Raw genomic sequence first — 21,919 nt, 5'->3', positions numbered from 1 at the left:
CGAACCAAAAAAACCAACAAAACAAGAAACAAAAGAACCGAAATGAGAACCCAAGAGCAGAAGCAATATGATGAAAATGGAAAATACATTCACAAATGTATGGAACAGAACTGCAACAGAGAAGAAACAGAAGGTGAGGAACTGACAGCACCAGGAAGAGGAGAGTTGTCTCTGCAGGAGGTAAGGTGGCCTATGGTATGGGGGAGGAGACACGGGCTTTCAGACAGGAATTCTGGATTCATTTGGTCATTCTGGTCCTTGCTCATCTATAGGGTTGCTGCTTCAGTTAACAGCTGAGAGGATGCTCCAGCACTTGGGGCAGCTGGAGCTGCTCCCTGCCTGGAGAGCGTGGGGGGCATTTCCTAGCACTTGGGTCAGTTCTGGCACAGAAGAGTGCCAGGAACCACTGCCCCAGCAGAACCCTCTGGAGGTGCCATAATATCGTGGGGCCATGACCCAGCAGTGCTCCCACAACATGACTGTGCTGTGCTGGCCTTTATGTGGGCTGGGAAAGAAAACAAGGAAAATGTGTATGGAATTAAAGCAAACTGAGGCAGCCCATGCAGAATACCCCACCTAACCCTGGGAAGGACAGCTGAGAGCTCTCTGGTCATCAATCCATGATGGCAGAATTCCTACCAGGTATCTGACTCCTGACTAGCTGACCCTGTAATGCAGGGCAGGGGGAAATGGCTCTGCATGATCCTGGCAAACAGGGCAGGAACTTATTTCCCAAAAGTGGGGATGAAGGGTCTGCTCTGTGCAACTGCACGAAGTGGAACAAGAGTTTTTGGGTGAGGAAGGGAACTCAGCTACTTTTAGGTTTTGCTTTCTGAAGATGTGATAGGTTTTATCTCCTGTGTATGTCAGATCTGCTGTTTACTTCACCAGTACAGCAAAGTGCCTGACTTCAGATGCTGCTTGAGGAAACTCAAAGAGGTACCAGAGGAAATGCCAAGTATAGAAGGGGCCCACAGCTCATTTTTTTTTTCTTTTTTAAATCAGCTATTAAAATAGACCCAACTGCAAGACCCAGGATAAAAACCTCTCTTCAAGGGAGGAAAAAGGTATGCTGCTAGTTCCTGGATGCTCGAGGTTTATATTTTGATGGACCTCTTCTCTCAGGTGCTGGAGAGAGCTGGGTTAGTGTGAGGCACTACTCAAGTTGGCACAGTGTGCATTCTAAGGCACAAGTGACCCCTGGCCTCTGTTTCTGAGTTTATCTCCCAGGAGAGCAGGCAGCTGCTGATCCATCCCCACACGCCCTTCTCCCTTACCTGCCGAGGTACTTTCATTGCCCACTGGAGTGCTGGAGCAGCTGCGGTCCATGTTGGAAGATTCAGAGGAAATGCCCCCAGGGCTGCAGCCAGTGTAATCCATGTACTCTTCTGTTTCAGTGTCCATCATGCTTGGGGGTCCCTGAAAGGAAGCTGGGGTTCCTGATGAGGCTGGGCTGGGTGCCATGCTGCCAACCTGGGGGAGATTTTCATTTCTTGGAGTGTGGCCAATAACCTGCAGCAGGAAAACAAGACAGGGACTTTTACACCAGAAGCAAGACACCAGGACCAAACCCATCTGTCTGCACATTTATCTCCCTCTGCCACAGCTCATGAGGGATAGCTGGCACGTGCTTGTGAGTGGAACCCATGAACTGGGGCCAGCAGCATGAATCCTCCTGCACTAGGAGCTCAGAGCATTAAACCTGGCACATGCATCCTGGTATGTGAATTGTGCTGCACTGGGGAGCTGGGAGTGTTAATCTTGGCACCAGCATCCTGGTGTGTGGATTCTGATGGTTCACAAAGAGGAGGTGTTAATGTTGGCATTGCCCCCTCACTGTGTGGGTCCTGCTGCAGTCAGATGCTGGAACCAAGCCTGAGTGTGTCAGTGCTGAGCCCTGCAGCAGGGAGCACCGACTGACACCAGGGCCACACGTGGGGGTCACCTGCAGCTGCAGTGGCCTGGACAGCTCCATGGGTAGGTCAAACACGCCATGAACTGCCCACAGAGCACTAGGGCATGGGAGAAACTGAGGCTTTCATTTCAATTCAAAAGGCAGACCAGCAATCTGCTCAGCTTTGCCACATGCTGTGAGCTGTGGTTTCACCCTCAGTTTGCTGCACTGCTCCATGGGCTGAACACAGCAGCAGATCAGGACAAGTGCTGTGTGCTCCCAGGGCTGCTCAGACCACTGCTCCTATTTGTCATTGCTAAGTGGCACAGGATTGCCAGTGAAAGAAGACGGAGGTTAAATACAGATTCTTCTGCCCAGTGTGCACTAGAATTCTTAGGGTTAGACTCAGCTTATGCTAGAAGAGCAGTGAAGATGAATTTATTCATTAAATTCTTCCTAAGTCTGATTCTTGGACCTAAACTTTTTATTAGAGACCAAAAGCTGCCACAACAGCAACACCAGTTCCTTAGCATCTGTGAACTCATTAAATCCAGCAGCACTAGAGTTGAACAGTTCACTTATTGACAGTTCTTAATAACTAACAGGGACCTCTCATTCCCATGTTGTGGAATAAAAGAGGGTTCTCATCTTGCTTCTACAGATGGTCTCTTTTGTTTTCCATATACCAGATGATGTTCTTAGGGTCAGATCAGCCACAGGCATTTAAATAAAGACAGCTTGTTTCATCTCTCAAGCCAATGGCAGCTAAAACATCTAAAGAATAAGAACAAGTGAGAGGTGGCAGGGATGCTGTCCTTTGGAGCAGCAGCTTAGTGCTGCAGCTGAAACTCTTCCATTTCTTCAGGAAACAAACAGACCTAATCTGCCAGTTGCTCTCTGTGTTACTGAAGCAGCAATTGCATCACTCTGCTACTTCCTAACAGAGGACAGGGAATGCCCCAACTAAATCCACATCAATAAGGGAAGAGAAATGTCAAGATTGGTATTTCTCCCATGCTAGGTGAAAGGAGCAAATTATTCTTTATATGCAACAGGAAATATTTGCTTTAACCAGCACGTTCAATTCTTCCACATCCTAAGCACATTAATTTTAATAAGCCAACTGTATATATTCAAAGAGCTGGCAGAGACTGCAAGTTATAAATATGAGTATTTTAGTGTTATCCTTCTCAATTTTTTTCTACAAAATTACAAGGAAAAGCTGTTTGCACTAAGCAATGCTTTGCAATTTATGCTTCATCATCTTTACTCATCTTGTGTAAGTTCAGCCAGGTAAAGCTCCCCTGGACTCTGGGTACAAGTCTTGGCTCTGCAGCCAAAGGGGCCCACACTGCCTGTGGATCTACAGCTTCCACAACAAGGAGCTACCTGAGTAGGAACACGATCAAAGTTCTTCCCCAGCATCCTTCTCATGTGCTTCCTGGCATGGGATGTCATTTGGTGCTTGAGCAGGAAGGAGAACTGGCAGCCCTCTCGGATGCAGTGGAAGTGGCTGTTCACCTGGTTGTATTTGCAACCTGCAGACACAAAAACCATTTTATGTTGCACATGAAGGTACTGAGAGGGGAGATGATTGGACAGGACAAGGCTGCTGTCCACGTGGATTTCTGATGGACTGAACATTATCAGTGGTCATGGGTTATTCAGGAACAGTCTTGAATGAAAAAACCCAAACCCACAATCTACAGCCTGCTGAGCAACTGCAAGAGAGGATTACTGTGTACAGAAATCTAAGACATGAGCCTAGTCCCATCCCTTTTTGTGCCATTATAAAGGCAGGAACATTGCCATTACATCTAGTAGTGCCTAATGCTCTTCAGTTTTAGCTAATGCCTTTTCTTTTACAAGACCAAAGCCAGGATATTTAGCTCTATCATAGAAGCTACAATCAAAATACATGCTCATCATTAGATTAGAAATGAAAAGTTATTTTTCTTTTTTTCCTCCCTCTAACTGTGCTCTCAGAAAAGCAGTCTCATGCCAGCTCTGGACAGTGTGTGAGCTCTGGTCAGACAGGAATAAGCCAGAAGTGTTTATTGCCACTCCAAAACTGTTGTGTAATAGGGGCAGCTACTGAACAACAAGCAGTTCACATGGTCCTGGCACTTCACACGTTCTGCTCCTCGTGGCCCCAGCCACGTGTGCCAGGCGTGCACATACCAGTAACAGCCCCAGAGCCACACTGCAGAGCTGATAAACACAGGCTTGTCACAGTCCAGACACAGCTACTTCAGTGATCAGGATCTGCTGCTCCCCATCCTGCTTGGCCATACCCTCAGGTACACAGAGCCAGAGATCTCCAGACAGGCTCACTTTGACTTATCTATCTCCATCCACCCACCTTTACTCATGTGTGTTTCACCCCTCTCTCCCCAGTCACACACACTTACATATTATACACACAGAAACATACATTGAAAAAATCTATCATGTGTGTTTGTTCAGAAACACAAAACAGGCCAATGCTTTCTGCACTTGCTATCTATAAATACACAACATAAACCCCAGGGATGTACACAGATGTAGAAAGGAATGCACATGTTGGTAAAACATACACACCTACGCATTTCCACCATGCTGCCTGTATCTGTGCAGGCAAAAGCAAGGTGCTGGTTAAATGTGTGTCATTTAGGGCAGCCTACAGCAAGTGTACATGCTGCTGGATGCATGTACCCCATCCTCCCAAACCAAACACTGCTGACACTTGCAAAGGCTGCAGCTGCCTGGCTGCCAAACAGCTCCTGACTCACCCAGCCCATGTGGAGCTGACAGACAGTGTTTCATGTGTGGGCCAAGAGTGTTTGTTCAGGTCCCACTTTCCCTCCCCAGCCCTGTGCTCTGGGACAGGGAACAAACAGTGCTGCAGGACTGGAACATTGTCACAAAGGGCAGGTGAGGGCTCGCCTGTTGCCAGGGCATCCCAGTGGGCTGGTGTCACATATCACTGTCCTGCTTTGTCTAGCCCCTGCTATCACCTGAAACACCAAAAGGAGAGTAAATAACAGCTACTGCCATGTGTAAATAGGACCCAGGTAGGTACTGCCCGTGGTGTGTTGACACTCATTGCCCTGGTTACCACAAACAAACTTCCATTTGGGTACAAATTCTTGATGCATTCAAAGCTGAAAAGTTTTGCTCTGGCTACTGTGGCTGTTTTCCTGCAGTGGGAAGGAAGAGCACCCAGAAGGGTAATTCTGAACCTTCTCTGGTTCCAGCATTTGTTCTAACCAGGAGTGACAGGGAAGATTGGGTCTGTGATGCTGCCAAGCCACAATGAGAAGGTTTAAGTGAATCCCAGGCAGTTCAAGATAGAGTTGTCTTTAGGAATTCCCATTCAGAGTCTTGCATTTCAGCTCCAGGTACCCCCAGAGGAATCCATTCTATTTTCTGTTGTTGTGCATTTGTTTTACCAGCTTTACACTGGAGGCATTTGGTTTTAATAACTGCTGCAGTGCTGCTGATAGTTCTGGCAAGTGGGCCAGCCCCAGTCTGAGCCTGTGCCACATTCAGGCCCTGCTCTGGGAGGGGCTCTGTATTCCCTGCTGCTCACAGGGGCTGTGGAGAGTGGGTTTGGAGAGAGGAGAGTAGCTTATTACATGTTCCTGTCCATCTCTCTGGTTATGTGCCATTTGACTTTCAATATGCTGCACTAGCACTGGTTGAGAAAAAAAAATTTCCTAAGAGCGTCCTTAAATTTCACCCAACACAAGCATTAGGTCCAAAAGACTACAAAGTATAAAAACAAACAAACACACAGACAAAAAACAGGCTTTGACAAACAGATAAAAAGAAGAAAATAGAGGAAGCTGTATGTCCAGACAAATTCATACACACAATTCTTTATAGTACAGTTTCTATTCATTTACCTTGGGTCTATTTGTGAAAACATGCTTCAACTGGACAGACCAGGAGCTGCTTTATGTTTTGTTGCCTTTCTTGTTTAGTGATTTAATGACCAAATACCTCTTAAGCATAAGTTGCAGGCTCTAACTTATGGCATTCTCGGCCTGGACATGGGACACACCACATGAGAAACAGGACAGAACTCACCTAGTCTGCCACACTCTTCCCGCTTGGTGAAGTACTTGAAGCCATTGGCTGCCCTCCTCTCTGCCTTCTCATGTTTTTTCACGTGCCAGGGCAGCTTGGTGGTGATGTTGGTGACGAAGTAGCAGCCAGGACGCAGGCAGTGGTAGTGGCCTCGCATCCGGAATTCACAGTGCTGGGGGGACACAAGGCACAGAGCTTCAGGCAGGTCTGACACCAGTGCACTCTCAGCTGCCTGCTACCACTGCTGTTCCTTCTGAGGTGTCAGAGGGGCCTGCACTGACACTCAAGACCTCATTTTATCTTCCACAACCTGCCAGGCACCTCGTTCCCTCTCGAGTATTTTCACATCGCTGTCGTGTACTCTGTAATACACTATTCTACATTGAAATGTCCAAAACCTTGCTCATGGCTTTCCCTGGATTCATCACAAATTCATCACAGATTTTTATTCCATTTCATCTTTCTCAGATTATTCTCATTCCCTTGTCCACTTCGCCCGAGTCAAAGAAACACAAAAGCATCATGATTTCCCATTTGATAGAAACCAAATGTTTTTCCAAACCACATAATTATGACTTCCATGGTTCTGTAGTAATGCCAAGAAAGCCACACACAGCCTCACTTCCTGCTGGGGAGTCAGTCTCCCTGACCCTTCATCTCCTTGTCCCCAGTGCTGCCAGAACACTGCTCTGGAGTGGCTCTTACCTGGTTTGGACAGAGACACTGCAGGGAGTAGTAAGCAAACTGGTCTCGCACATTCACCAGGTTATTGTTGGGGTTGATGTGGTCCAGGCAGTGGGATTCTGCTTTGCCAGAGGTTTTGCACACATACTTGCAGTTCCCAAAGAGACAGTGGAAGTGGAATTTGTTGGCGTACTTGCAGTCTGTTGCCAAGCAGGGATCACTGGAATACATCCAAAACCCAATCATCACCTTCACTCATTTCACACATTTGTTTCTTTGCCAAGATTTAATTCAAGGGGAGCCCAGCTGAAGCCTCTGTTCCAAACATGGCCCACAGATTTCCCATAGCCACCTTCCTCTTCAGGGAGATTGAAGCTGGCAATATTACTGCAATTCCACCCAGCTACTGCACTTCCTTCAACTGGGTTATCAGAACACAGCAATGCACCGTGGCTTCTGTAGTCTTTGAGGGCCACTTTTCCAACTGAAAGTTCAAAGGGAACACAACTCTTGGGTGTGGCCACTGCAGGATGCCAGGGCTTCCCCTGATCTGACAGAACCAGCACTGCCCCTCTCATCAGCTAAATGGGTCTGGTACCTTCTGCCCCACCCTCAGTCCACGAATTGCTGGCCCAAGAACCTTCACTGTCAAACATACTGCAAAGATACCTGCATTTCTGCACAGCTCTCACACGGGATCACTGAGAGATCACCAAGCTTATTTATCTTCTAAACTCATGCCTAAAAGTGCTCTCAGATGCACTCAAAAATCTTGTAGTATTTCCAACACTTTACAGAAATAAGTTTTCTGTGAGGTCAAGCCCTGAGTACTTTCTAGACAGGCTCCTCAGTGGGTGAACAGAAGTGGAGTATTGCAGCTCTGAGGGGAGGTACAGAGGGGACTGCAAGGCTGGGTAGGATAGAAGGAGGCAAACTTACTTCTCCTGGAACTGGAGAAATCCAGGTTTGACCTGAGGCTTGGCATTCTCCAGGGAAGTCGTTGCCAAGGGTGAAGCTGCCAGGTTAGGCACTGATGCTGGGATCTGAGGCATCTGGGGTATGGTTGAAGCCAGCTGCTTCCAAGCAAGTAGTGTGGGAGCAGAGGGCATAGCAGCTGGATTTGGAGTGGGCACGTCGAGGGCAGGAGCACTGGCCATGGTGGCAGAAGCAGCAGATGGTGATGAAGGGGCCAGTGAAGCTTTACTCTCAGGAGCAGTTGAGAAGGGAGACTCAGAGTTGCTTTTCACAGTTCCACCTTCAGTTCGGAAGTGAAAACTGCAAAACATGATCCTGATTCAGACATAAATTCTTGACCATTTCATGTAATTTGATCAACAAGAATGTGGCAGGAGCCTATAAACAAATTGGTGTGGATAAACCCTAAGAGGGGCTCTGGAGACTTTGAGGTAAGATTTAGGGCCCTCCTAAACCATCTCTGAAGAAAAGGGAAGTCATTAAGATGGGTGGAGACAGGTGCCAACCCATGCTGAAATTAGAGAAGCCCAGAATGACTGCAGAGCCTCCTCTGCCTCCTGCCCTCCTGCTTACTTGGCGTGCTTGATGGCTCCATCCAGGGTGCTGAAGAGGGCCCCACATTCCTCCACCACACAGTGGAAATGCACCTTGTGGAGAAAGTCACACTGGGCATCACAGAAATCCTTGGTGCCAAACCTGGCCAAAACAGACAGGCAGACAGCTTAGGGAAGCAGCAATTAGAGCCTGGACTGCAGAAATACTGCAGAGCACCATCCCTGAGGTACAGAACAACAACCCTGCCATGCAAACCCCAGAGGAAAACCCACCACATTATCCAAGATATCTCTTCTCTTGGAGCAAATGGCCAAGAGGGCAAAACCAGCTCAGTGTGGTGTCACTGCTCACCCACTGCTGAGATTCTCTGGACTTAATAAGTGCAGCACAAATACATGTAATATCAGGAAACTCCAGAATCACAGGGAATCAAGAAAACAAGAAAGGAACGCTGGCAGGAAGGATTTGAAACTTAACAAGGGAATCTTGCATAATTAAGGTACAACAAACTACAATTGCTCTGATGAGCAGGAAAGCAAGAAACAAACAGCAGCCTGTATGGTCCCAGGAGGGACCTCTCACCAATGGGAGGGTAAAGGAAAGAGAAAAAAACTTGTACTGGAGAAGGAAGGTCTGTGGATATACAACATGTGCTGTCAGTAATGGCTTACAGGGAGGAGAAGAAGGGAAGTAATTGTGGGGTAAGAGAGAAGAAACCATGTTATTGCAAACTAAAGGGGCTGTTTTATCAGAGACAAGAAGTGCTGAACCTAGAAAGAAGGCCTCCCACAAAAAGGGAGGTGATGAATTAAAAATGGCTGCATTATAAAATTTGCTTTGGGTGAGAAAACTAAAGACAAAGCAGAGAATTTGGGATGTAGTGAAGACCTTCTAGAAAGCAGATAAAGGGACTCATGCAAAAAATATAAAAATGCACAAATCAGTCAGTCTGGATGATGTATGTCCTGAAGTGCAATGGAAATTAACTCCCAAACTGATTACATTACCATTTGCTGGTTTTTAAGCCATAGAGAAGTAGGAGGTGGAAGTGGAGTGGAGTGGAAAAAAAAAAAGAAATTAAACAGTCAAGGTACTGGTTCTTTGAGGGAAAAAAAAAAAGACAAGCCATCTTTGGCAATTATCATACCTCTGGCCTTAACTTCTCCTTCCAGTAAAGTAAAGGAACAAATATTAAGAGGGAGGAGAAAATCATTAAACATCTAGAGGATAAAGGAACCATGAGCAATAAACAGCATCAGGATTATAAAGAATAAATCTTGCCAGACAAATTTAATTGCTTTTTTTGATAGAATTACAAAATTAGTGGATGAAGGGATGCAATATATTTGGATTTTAGTAAAGCATTTGATTCAGTCTTGCATATGCTTAGAATTAATTCCAACTGGCCTGGATGTAATGCCACCTCATGGCTTGAAACTGGCTGAGGGACCATAAACAAAGGCTGATGACAACCAGTACCACACTGAGCTGGGAGGAGGAGGCATCTGTGAGTGCTGAGAGGGGGACTTGGGTTAGCCTGAGTTTATTTAACATCTTAATTAGTGATCTAGGAGTAAACAGCATGTTTATGAAATTCACAAAGATACTCAGCTGGGAGGAGGTGGCAGCACCAGTGCAAGAGGAGAAAAAGAGCACAGAGAGGTTTGGCAAGACAAGGGAGAAGGTGCAGAACAGGAGAATCATGTCTGGAAACACACAGCAAATACACCTGGGCAGTGTATAAAACACCGGGGACTCACTGAACAACATTGAAAGCAATTCTGTGTCACGGGATGATAAACATGGTACTGTACATGGTACTGTGCACAAACAAACAAATTGTGAGCTGCCTATTTGGGGGCAGGAAGCTTGTTCTGTTGGGAGGGGGGCAATTCTGCACCATCCAGGAACACCAGGAGAGCAACAGGAGCTGCAGGCAGAACGGACTAATCCAGAGGCAGATTAAAGGAAGGAAGTAAGCCTGGTTAAATGGAATGCTGAAAGTTTGTGACTGTCTGAAAGGGCTGAACTCCAGCTGCAGGGAGGGATGATCTGCTGTGGTTCAAGGGGATATAAACAGAGCTACGACAAAACTACAAAAAGTGGAATTCAGGCACACACCATGGAAAAGGTTGTGACACTGAAACTTTCTAGGTGGTAGAATAATGCTCCCAGAGGTCAGAAAATAACCAGACTGGACAAAATGTAAATGGAGTGCAGGGAAGGATCTCACACCAGCCAGGAGCTGGTGGACTAGAAGATTTTCCAGTCTTCTCCATTAAAGCCTGTGATTTCCAAAGTGTGCACTGGCATTTGCAGGTGACTCTGTGTGTCAGAGCACAAACCCCTGTGTCTGCCTGGGTGTGTCTGTCTGGGCATGTATGTGCATGTGTCTGTACGTGGCTGAGCTTTGTACCTGCTCCATTTCCTTACTGAGTCTCCCTTCCTTCACATTCAAGAGAACTCTGTGTCCAGGGTGAGCCAGAGAGTCAGCCACTGCAAAGGAAACACTTTTCCCTTCCTCCATCCCAGCTCCATCCCTCCTTACCTGCGCAGGTACATCTTCCATGGCTCAGAGAGCTTCTCCTGGACCAGTGCCTTCACTGCCTTGCCCAAGTACTGAGTTGGCTCCCCAGCCTGGCTGCCTTCCCCTTCTGCCTTAATGTTCAGCAGGTTGCCAAGGCTGGCACTGCTCTTGGACATCTGGAACAAGAGCACAGACCCTGCATCAAGCCCAGCACACAGCCACAGCCACCCCCAGGACTGTCCCACACTGAGCAGGGTCTTCAAAGACTAAAAGAGAAGACAAAAAGTCCGTGCAGGCTGCTCCAACTGCATCAGCAGAAGTCAGTACCACTTCACTCTTCTGCATCTTTCACCCAACCACCATAAAGCACTCAGGTCCCCACTGAACATTTCTTCATGGATCTTGTTAAAGTAATGAAGCATCATGTCTACTTTATCCACAAGGAAACTGAGGTGGAGAGACATCTCCTATTTGACTCTGGAAAAGGTGTGTGGGCTTCAACAGTAATAGTCCTGTGTAGCTCCTACAAAGTGCTGGTGGTAGAACTGGTAAACTCTAGTTTATTTAGTCACCCCAGCCACAAGGATGTCTCTTTTAGTGACTATCAAGTATGTGTGAGGGTAGAAGGATGAAAAGCTCATTCAGCTGGGGAAAAAATTCTGTCTCAGGTTCCTGGGAAATTCTTATTAACTTCAATAATAAAATCATGTCACTTTTCTGTGCTAAATGGACACATCCTCCATGAAGCAGGACCTGGACTCACAATCTGCATTGCATGAAAGTCTTCAAATAGAATCTACACAGAGAAGGTTTAGAGGTCCAGGTGTATGATGTACAGGATAGAAAAATGAAGTTACTCAAGCCTGCCTAGAGGGAAAATTTTCTTTCAGAATAAATGCACAATTTCCCAGACTCTTTCTTTCTCTGTTGTGCTCTCAATTACCTCCAGTAACAACAGCGAATTTCACAGCATGGATAAAATGCAGGATTTTGCCCAATACTTGCACTGGAAACTCCACCCACTTGAGGGTCTAGAAGCCCTTTATAAATATCAGTTAATTAAGCTTGACAGCCCCCTAAATAAACTGCAGTAGGCTACAGGAATCCTGGTTATTTGAGGCTCTCTTAATGCCCCCTGAAGGTAAAGCCCCTGCTGCTGTGTGGAGACTGCAACTCTTTATGGCTGGAGAAATGGCTGGAAATTCAGGCTGTGTGTTTCCACTGGAAATTCCACTTTGGTAAAGGGCTCTTTTTCTTAGAAAAACAATGAAGGATTCCCCATGGACAGAAATTGTGTGCAGCAGGAGGAAGAGGCAAGTGTGATGTCTTCCAGAGCAGACTGAGCTTGACTCTGCAATCTTTAGTCTTGGGATTGGTTCCATCAATCACACACACAGTGGGTTCTACTCCTTGCTGGTTTATCTCATTGGTTAATCCCAGTCCTTTAACCTGACTCCTAATTTGCACCTGGGCTACATTTGCTTTGCACAACTTAAAGGGCCTTATGTCAGACTGCACACAAAGAAATGCTTTTTTCTAAACATATACTTAAATCACTTATCATCCTGGAGATTTTCAAGTGAAGTCTCCACTGAAAGAGAATTTCCCTGATCTGGGACCTTCAGAATGACTCGTGACCCCAGAGAGCAGAGTAACTAAATTGATTTGCTCACTAAAAAAGACCTGCATATTTGGAAACATTAAAGGGACAATACAAAGGAACAAATAAGAAATTAAGTTTAAAAGGGAAAATCAAACCCCAGTGTAACAGAGAGCCAAAGGAGGAGAAAAGGGACATAAGGATAAATGCAGAAATTAAACAACACAGAGAAAAACAGTGATAAGAAAGAAAGGAGGTGGGAGATTACGAGGCAAAGTCACTTTGCCCTCTCTTGAGGGTTATATGGCCTTGATGCATGTAACACCCAGAGCCAAGGGGATGGCAATAGTTATGCCTATAAAACCTATCACATAGCAGAATATTAAAGCATGGCTCAAAGGGTGCCCTGATCTCTACTGCAGTTGTATACAGCCACAAAATTAATCTTGGTACAGTAGAATTTATCATGTGAAGGAGAAATACACATTTGAGATGATGTATAATTTAACAAAAAAGTAAGGAAAAGAAACTGTGCATTATCTAAAATAAATATTCTAGAACACAGTAAAGGGGACTCTGTTAGACACCATTACTCACATCAGAGAGACAGAAATTTATTATTTTGTTTCAAAACTTCTAATTTTTTCTTCTCTTTCATAAAAACAGATTATTCTCTCCCTCCCCAAATGAAGGAAAATGTTTTTAAGTAAGTAAACAAAATTAGTAACTATAAAAGGAAAGTGAGAGAAGTGGCCAGATTCTGAAAACAAAAACAAAACAAAAACAAACAACACTCCCAAAAGCAAATAAACCAACCCAAACAAAACAAAAAAAAAACAAACCTAAAAAACGAAAAGAAAAGAAAAGAAAAGAAAAGAAAAGAAAAGAAAAGAAAAGAAAAGAAAAGAAAAGAAAAGAAAAGAAAAGAAAAGAAAAGAAAAGAAAAGAAAAGAAAAGAAAAGAAAACCTTTTGGAGCCCTCCTCTGTCTAGAAAGGATGGGAAAAAAAAAGATGTCAGAGGCGGCAATATATTTCTTCAGCCAGTTCATTAAATTAATTCGTAAGCAGTGGCTCTGAAATTATACCCGATGAAAAATGGTCTCAAAATTTAAATGGTACAAACTCATCTTATTAGAGGCAAAACATTAAAAAACAAACACATCTCTTCCCCCCCTTTCCCCGCTATCGCAGCTTTAATTTCTCTTGGTGGGGGGAATGAAAGGCGTTTGATGGATGGCTCTTACCTTATTCATAAGCGAGGATAAAAGAGATGAATTTGCCGAGACTGTGTGGCCATTTGATTCATTACTGAAACACACAAACCAACAGGGTTTAGTTAAGATGTGCACAGGGACTGTGAGCACTGAGATTAATCCTTCTCCCTTCAAGCTGCCTCACTCCTCACCTACTACATCCAGAGGAGAAGAATGATGCCACCCCTCCCTTGGGCGGGCCAAACTCGCTGACTTGTGATAGCCAAGAGGGACAGAAAGAGGGTCCCAGGTCTGCAGAATTTAGTTCTTTCAACTACTAAATGGCCCAGACCTCTTCCCCCAGTGTCCACTGCATCACACTGCATTTGTTAACTCATGACCTCCCCCAGGTTTTACCCTTTCATCCTGTTAGAACTTTCAGAAATATCACAAAAATGCCACAAAAGCAGGGGGGATGTTGATAAAGGCTCACACTGCCAGGGACAGGGGTGCCCTGGGCAGTAAGGAAGGCAAGGCTCAATCCTGCACTGAAAGGCAGCCTTAGGATCTCTGCAGTTGGCTCCAAGTGCTGGACTCCCAAAGGGAGGCTTGTTTAAATAAGGTATGGAAAGAAATGGATACAAAGGTCAAAGTGGAGCTCACTTATCCCCAGGATCAGTTCTCTGCACTTTTTCCACACAGCACAATCCCCAAAACACTCCTGCTCTCAGCAGAGATGCTGGGCAGGTGGGACACATGCTCTGAGATAGGTGCATTCACACCTGCACAACCATCACCAGAACTGCAGACCAGCCTATGGCAGACCCAGAGTTAGCCTGACACCCAGCTGTTCTGTGCGTCCAGATTCTCTGGAATGTGCTTCCCTTAGCCCTGATTCAACAGACTACAGCAATGCAAATACTGCTAAGAGCATGCTGAGGTGTGGCACGGGGGCAGCTTCAATCAGCAATTGCTGACAGGAGGACTAAGTGAAAACAGCTTTGCCAGTGGCTCGATTTTCAGAAGGGAGCAAAGAAGTGAGGCTCTTGTTGAAGCGCCAGTAGATGCCTGTGAGCCCAAAAAACCATCTGGAGAACATACACTTAATGGGGAGCAGAGTGAGCCTGCCTGCCTCCAGTATTCGGGTGTTCAACTCAACCACTGTGAAGCTGCCTTTCACCAACATGCTGTGTCCTCCTGAGTTACAGGTATGGAAACTTCCCAAAGCCTGATGCTGGGAAGTGTTGAGAGTGCCTGCCCACCCACTTCTCTCACCCATGGTCCTTGACACTCAGGTCCAAGCTCTGCTCCTGCAAGGGGTCCTGGCTGGTGGCAGGTGATGGTCCCATGGCCTCTGCAGGTTCCTGCTTCACCTGGACTGGATTGAACCGTCCAGGAGGTGCTGGTTGGCCATTCCCTGCTCAAGAAGTACAGTGAAATTAAGCGCAAAAGAATAAATTGAAAGCATAGGTCTAAAATGAGGTTACAACGGCAAATAAATAAGTTAAATCATTGGCATCAGTGCCTAAGTGGAAAAAGCAAAGAAAAAGTGTGGGGGGGAGGGAAGTACTGGGATTGCTGGTCAGCGTTTATTGCCAAGTTGACATGATGGGTTCTGACGTCCACTCCAGCGTGGAAATTCTTCAAGTGATAATTATTGCAAAATTATGTCAAAGTTGTCCAGGCTATGGGCCCTTTAAAGGAGAAGGGCGGAAGGAGCGTGGGGGAGACCTGATTCTCTGCACAAACTGTCATAACTAATTTGCGGGGCTGCCTCTTAAGCGTTTATTAAAGACTCTGTTAATGCTGAGGCAATGTGGCAGCTTTCGACTGCTAGTCAAGCCCCCTTGCTCGTCGCCAGCCCCAGCGTTGCCGTAGCGACAGCGCTGGCCCGGCACCGCACCCGCCCCGGAGCCACGGCACCGGCACCGGCACCGGCACCGGCACCGGCGTGTCCCACAAAAACCGGGAGTGCTTCTTTCCAGGGAGCAGGTTTAGAGTGCCGAGCCCATCAGAGAAAAATCCAAATTGAAGGAAGAGAGGAAAAAAAGAAGGGGAGAGATGGGGAGGTATGGGGGGGCGGTCAGAAGGGGAGAAGGAGAAAAAATTCAAGGAAAAAAATTAGGAAAAACAGCGAAGAAAAAAGGACGGGAAAAAAGTTGCTGACAGAAACATGTCTGCAGAGCTTTTTTCCACAATCCCCAAGTGACTAAAATATTAATTTACCCTCCGGCAGTACAGCTGACGGCGAGCTGCTTCTCAGACAGCAAGTGGCATTTTATTAAAAAATAAAGGAAAATAGTTCCCTCAATGACCTTTCTCTGCTTTAGGAAACAATTTTTCAAACAATAATTTTAAAAGTATGTGAAGGTTCCCCTCCCTCTTTAATCAGATCACTTCCTTCTACTCCCCCGTTTGCTCTTGGGAGGACGGGGCCAGATCCGGGAGCGATGGGGGGACAGAACCAGAACCGGACATAGCCCCGGTGCCGCCGGGCACAGCCTCCCCTGCACGGCCCTCGCTGCCCACCGAGAGCTGCCCGTGCTCAGCAGGCGGGGGAGGCTCCCCCTGCTCTCACCTCCACCTGCCGGGCTGGGACTGACCTGCCCCAGGTGTGGGGGCAGCAGGAGAGCACTGCCCCTCCCCTCGGGTAATGCAGGGAGAGGGGAGCACGGCTTGCAAGAACTGACTGAAAAGAAGGTCCCGTTTGGGGACTGTACCAACACTATCCCCAAATCCACAGCTGGGACAACAAAGCTCAAGCACAGAAGAGTCCCTCAGATCAGGAAAACTACTGGCCATGGGCTACAGGACCATGAACCCTGGGCCCAGCTAAAGCTCCATAGAGTCTCAGTAGAGCCTTCAAGGACTGGTTAAAGTATATTTTCTTAATTTCTCTTTTCAATACAGTGCTTCTCTCTTTTCAGCCTATAGCCAATTACACATAGCCAACTCTTCAGCTCTGGTAAGAGCCTGCTCCCTTCATGGGCAAAGATGTTTCTTGCCTCTCCTCTGGCCGTGTGGGCATAGCCAGGCTCCACAGGAAACCTTGCCAAGACTGCCTTCTCAAGGGTTAATTAGACACAACCAAATTCATTCCCCCTTTTATTTCTTTTCCTACCCCCTCTCCAATTGCAGCCCCATGGACAACTGAGTGGCTTCTCATTCACTCTCCTCCAAGCCATCAGGCACTGCTCTACCTCTCACCACTATCACAACTGATGAGGTAACTCACCTGCTTCAAGTGCCACAGAGGGCTTGAGTGCAGCTGCTGCCAGCCTGGCCATCATAGGAGAGATTAATCCCTTACTAGCAGAGATCCTTTCCATTATAGAGGCTGCTGGAGCAGGTGAAGAAGTAGCCACTGGCTCACCAGATCCTGAAACTGCCTGGGATGAGGAATCTGCAGGAGCAGATGATGCTGGATTGGTGCCAGAAGAACCAGCAGCCATCAGATTAGCCGAGCTGGCAGGAAGTGGTGTAGAGACCCGACTGGGGATGATGGGGAAGAAGGATCCAGCTGTTCCAGGAAGTGCTGAGTTGGAGAGTGCCAGGGCCAAGGGTATATTGCTGGGAAGAGCCTGGGAAAGCAGGCCAGAGATCTTTGTGGCTGGTGTCATGCTGTTGGCAGACTTGGTGGCCTGTGAGGAAGCAAGCTCAGCCACAGAGGAGGGCGCAGCTGGGACGATGAGAGAAACGGAAGACTGCTGACTGGTCGGGGAGGCACTCAGGCTGGAGTTCTTGGAGCTCATGGCAGAGAAGTCAATGAGGTCATCGTTACTGGACTCCTCTTGCTCGTTATCCTTGGAGCCCAGGAGTGATGCAGGCAGGCCCAGCACTCCCGAGCTCCGGATGTGCCGGCGCTCGTGTTTGCGTTTGTGGGAAGTCATCTGGCTGGTGGAGGTGAAGGTGAAACCACAGCCTGCCCTTATGCAGTGGAAGTGATTGGTGGCCTTGCTGTAGACACAGCCCTCGTACTTGCATTCCTCGTACTTGTAGAACTTCTTGAAGCCATCCTTGGCATAGGCATCATCTTTGATGTGGTAGCTCTTGTGCTTCTCGATGTCACACTTGTTCTTGAAGGTGAATGTACACCCAGGTCTCCTGCAAGGGCATCGAGGAGAGGGTGGTTGGCTGCGTGGGCAGAGCTGCTGTCTCCCACCTCCCTCTAGGACAAGGACTGGGGCTGGAATGACACCCAGCTGCAGGGAGGCTGAGGAGCTGTCTGTGGGTTAACCTGGGACACCCAGGCAAGCAGATATGCTGCCGTGAGGGAGAGCTGGGAAGCTCACTCCACCCTGCAGAACTGCCACAGGAACATGGGAATACAGCCACCCTCCACTAAAAGCTCCAACAAAACAGCAAGTAAAGGGGACTAAGGTAAAAACTGTCCTGAAAACACAAGAAATCAATAGAAGAGCAGTTGTGTACAGAAGGCTAAGTCTGGCCCCAAAAGGGATGAGCTGGCTGGAGAGAACCCTACCGTGGAAGTGCTATTAGCAGTGTATTAATGGCCTACTTCAGTTGCACTCTGAAGAGCAGTGTGGTCTTTCCCAAATGATTCTAGGCTCTATTTTCTAGTGGGTATCCTCTCCTCAGATCATACTCCTGCCTTCAGAATGGTCTGTGGCACAATCCTGGAAATCACATCTGCTCTGGTACACGAGCTCTCCCAGGAGCAGTACTGAGAAGGTCACAGCAGGGCAAATCAAGTCCCTGTGCATACTCCTGAAATTATGACTTGGCAGAAGGAGGCAAACAGACCACACAGCTCTGAGGCAGGGCTCCTCCCCTCCCCTGCTGTCTCACCTGCAGTGGAAGTGAGTGGTTTTCTGCCCGTAGAACTGGCATTCCACAGTGCCGCAGTCCTCGGTGGCACGGAACCGCTGGAAGCCGTCGTTGATGAGCTGCGTGTTCTTCTTGTGAAAGTTCTCATGGGTCATCACATCAGAGGTGCTTGTATAGACCTTATTACAACCCACCTACCCCAGGCCCAAAGAGGAGTCATCAGCACAGCGGTTTAACAGCCTGACATTATTACCAGCAGCAATAAATACATGAGTAGCACACGTACATTTAATAGTTCCATTTGTGTGCTTCTCCTAGGGGTATTAAGTCATCACTTTAATTCCCAATCTAAAGACTGGTAGAGCATAGAGCAGTTGTGAAAAAAAACCCAAGCCCCAACCCAAACTGTAGGCATGAAACAGTAAGGAAAAAGGAGGACTGGAGGGATAAAACACCAGCTATAGATAATCATGCCTGCTTGGGGAAACAGTTAGTAGGGCTCCTGCTCTTAAAGAGAACATAACACTAACAGATGCTGTTGCTTTTTGTTATCTTGGGAATGACACAGAACAAAGTAGGATTTCATCTATTTGGGGAATACAGAATTGAGTGGGAATAAGTTATTTACTTCTTTAATCCTTCTGGGAGGTAAGGCATGCTGGTGCAACATGAGGCCAACCAGTCTTTTGAGATTGTAATAAACAGTTTCATTCTAGAAAATCTTAAACCCCATGTTCAGCTGATTTTAGTAAACTGGTGACTTTTTTTCCCTGTCACTGTTCAAGACTCCCACTTCAATAATTTTAAACTTGTGCAGCGAATGGGAATGCTGTGACGAGGACGGAATGCTGAAAACCTGCTTTCCTCTGGGTAAAGCGGGGCAACTTTGCCATATTGAGTAAAAACCCACTGGAATCTGAAAACGTCCTCAGCCCTGCTGAGGGAGGATTTTTTTTATTTTCTTCTAGCACAACATGTGCCAATGCCTGCACCATCTCAGAAATGAAGAGAAGGAAAACACCACCCCTTAGTTCAGCCCAGGTTGATTCAAACAGGCAATAACAAAACCCATGACAAATACCCAGAGAAAAAAATAAAAAGGATCTCTAGCTATTTCCAATATAAAAGAGCCTCTCTCTCTCCACACTGACACCTTGAAAAAAGACAGGCCCTGCATGGCATTAAAAAAAAGAATTAAACAAAAGCGTCCTTAGGAATAATTTGCAATGCAGCTCTTGGTGCGAAAGCCTAAAAAAATGTCAGTTTATATAAACAACTAACTGAATTTTATCCACACCAATTATGGACATAAAGAAAAAAACCCCCATGTGATGGATGACACAAAATCTGCCATTTAAGCGGTATTTTCTTTAATTGGGAGTTTATATTCTGACACCTTTCCTGTAAGACACTGCTTACATGGGCATTACTTTACTGGAAGGCAGTGGGCAAGGGATGGAATTAGCCATATATAGTTGTGTAAGCGAGGGTCTCTATTCCAACTCGGAGTGGCTTAAGGCTGTGCAACACTCCTCATACACTAAAACACATCAAACAAATCCCACGCTGCTCAACTGAAGAAACTAAATAATCAATACTATGGAAGTGTAACAGAAATGTTCTCAAGAGAAGGACACATGAAATTCCCAATTTATCAAATGCTGCAAGCACATGCTTCAACCAGCCCCTGCTCAGGACAGAACTTGAGTGCATGCCTAACATTTAAGTATGTGCTTAAGCCCCATTGACTTCAGAAAGCTTACCTGACTTCAAGTTAAACATATGCTGAAGTCTATCTTAGCAAAGCATTTAAGCATGTGATTAAGGCCTTGTGACTTTAACTGGGGTTTTAAACTGCTGGGACAGGTCAGGAAGTGAGCCTGACTTTTCAGACCAGAAAATCTGTCACCAAGGGGTTGGCTGATCACTCTGCTTGTTACTGCAGCACATTCTCAGGGCAATGGTTTAGGCCACAATTCTACTAAAACGAGTCCACGTCGAACCATTGAACCTGAGGAATGGTCAGGGTAAGACCCAAACAATGTTGTGTGTTCACATCTGAAACAGTGAAGGCATCACAGTGACATCTGTGCAGAGCTCCAGCTCTGCCTACACTGCTGCTGAAGCTTGGCTGCCCCTGAAACACGGCTCAGCCTACACCACACACATGGCAAAGGACATGGAGAACCACGGGTGTTAAGTGCAGATATGTGACATTAAAGTTTAATTACTTTGGAAATTGATTATGGAGGAAATTAACCCAGTGCTAAAGGGCAGATGTGCCAAAAGAAAATCTGGTTTCAAGGGAGGGACAGATCAAATTTGAGTAGAGACAGTGCAGTGCCATGAAAGAAGTCCCTGAGTCTCAGAGAATGGGACTTGCTTGAACAAGTCCAAGACTATGAGAAAACCTTGAGAGCTGCTTTGCCTCACTGCATGGACAAGGCTTCTAAAAACTGAGAATGGGGCTTCCCCTTGCCATTCCCAACAGCTGGCAGGACACGTGCAGTGAGGAGAGGGCATAGACTTGTCAGCCAGGTTCCTGAATCAGAAACGAGTGAGACAGGCTATGGATGTCCCCCTGTAGCCAGGCTATAAATGTCCCCCTGTGGCCAGGCCATGAATGTCCCCTGTAGCCAGGCTACTGATGTCCCCCCGTGGCCTGCACAGCCCCAGGCGCTGCCAGGAGCTCACCTGCATGCAGTGGTAGTGGGTGCTCTTGCCGTTGAGGTGGCAGCCGTGGTAGTAGACGCTGCAGTCGTCCAGGGGGCTGAAGCGCATGAAGCCGTGCTGCAGGGAGTTATCCCGCTTCTTGTGCATGTTGTAGTGCCGGATCACGTCCTGCTTACTGGTGAATCTCTGCAGAGATACACACACACACACGGTGAGACACACATGATGCCAGTGGGTGAGTAATCCTAGGGGCAGGGTGGGTGTTTTTTGTTGTTGTTAATAAACTTATGGGACCAGGAGTTAAAAGCTTGGCAGCAATCACGGTAAGAGAATCAGATTAAAGAGGAATTGTGTGCATGTATCTTCTTGGTAAAGGGAAAGTAAATACACATGAAAAGTTCTAGAGTAAACATGACACTGGGGTGATGCCCAGAATCTGCTCCCTGCAGCTTTAAGATTGCAGTTCTTCTAGCATAATTTTAGCTGCTACTATCTCAAGAAGTGCTATAGTTAGAAAGCAAACCAGTGAACTGAACAGCCTACAAGCAAGTAAGCCAAGCTTCCAAGTCACTCACTGTAGTGGTTAGCAAGATACTGGCTGCCACATTCATGTTGGACTAGAAACTGGGAAAAACCCTTTGCTCCTTTACACTCTCTTCCCATTCTAAGTCCCTTGTGTTCCCTAGAAGGTAGGACGGTTTTATTAGGAAAATAGGGACACAAGACTTGCTTCAAGTCACAGATGCTTTTCTACAGAAAAATACAGCTCAGAGCTAAATCTGTATGACCAGAATATTCTTTTCAATCTCTACCTGCTTGAAGCAATGAAGGGGTACCCCATTGTCAGAGCAGGCTAAGTGCCTTTAAAATGAAGCTTTTTATTTCTATTTCCCACAGACATCAATATTTACCACTGAAGGTGAGAAAGTAAATCTGATTTTTTAAAAAAGAAATCAATA

The 21,919-nt window shown here is 46.6% G+C and overlaps 1 protein-coding gene across 1 annotated transcript in view; it reads right to left on the bottom strand.

Moving 5' to 3' along the window:
• Nucleotides 1-21,919, bottom strand: part of CASZ1 (castor zinc finger 1) — an 87,623-nt gene that overhangs the window by 9,206 nt on the left and 56,498 nt on the right. The window contains exons 6-17 of the mRNA XM_088178769.1: nucleotides 20,982-21,146; nucleotides 18,309-18,481; nucleotides 16,735-17,603; nucleotides 14,775-14,916; nucleotides 13,551-13,614; nucleotides 10,728-10,882; nucleotides 8,198-8,320; nucleotides 7,589-7,924; nucleotides 6,671-6,869; nucleotides 5,966-6,137; nucleotides 3,284-3,432; nucleotides 1,278-1,512 (exon numbers count right to left, since the gene is read on the bottom strand). Coding sequence (XP_088034895.1) covers nucleotides 1,278-1,512; nucleotides 3,284-3,432; nucleotides 5,966-6,137; nucleotides 6,671-6,869; nucleotides 7,589-7,924; nucleotides 8,198-8,320; nucleotides 10,728-10,882; nucleotides 13,551-13,614; nucleotides 14,775-14,916; nucleotides 16,735-17,603; nucleotides 18,309-18,481; nucleotides 20,982-21,146 — 2,782 coding nt within the window. The remainder of the gene's footprint in view (nucleotides 1-1,277; nucleotides 1,513-3,283; nucleotides 3,433-5,965; nucleotides 6,138-6,670; nucleotides 6,870-7,588; nucleotides 7,925-8,197; nucleotides 8,321-10,727; nucleotides 10,883-13,550; nucleotides 13,615-14,774; nucleotides 14,917-16,734; nucleotides 17,604-18,308; nucleotides 18,482-20,981; nucleotides 21,147-21,919) is intronic.

Source organism: Sturnus vulgaris, chromosome 25 (genome assembly GCF_052056855.1).
Source record: "Sturnus vulgaris isolate bStuVul1 chromosome 25, bStuVul1.hap1, whole genome shotgun sequence".
NCBI lineage: Eukaryota > Metazoa > Chordata > Aves > Passeriformes > Sturnidae > Sturnus > Sturnus vulgaris.
The sequence above is the reverse complement of the archived record's forward strand: the minus strand, read 5'-3'. Positions and strand labels throughout refer to the sequence as shown.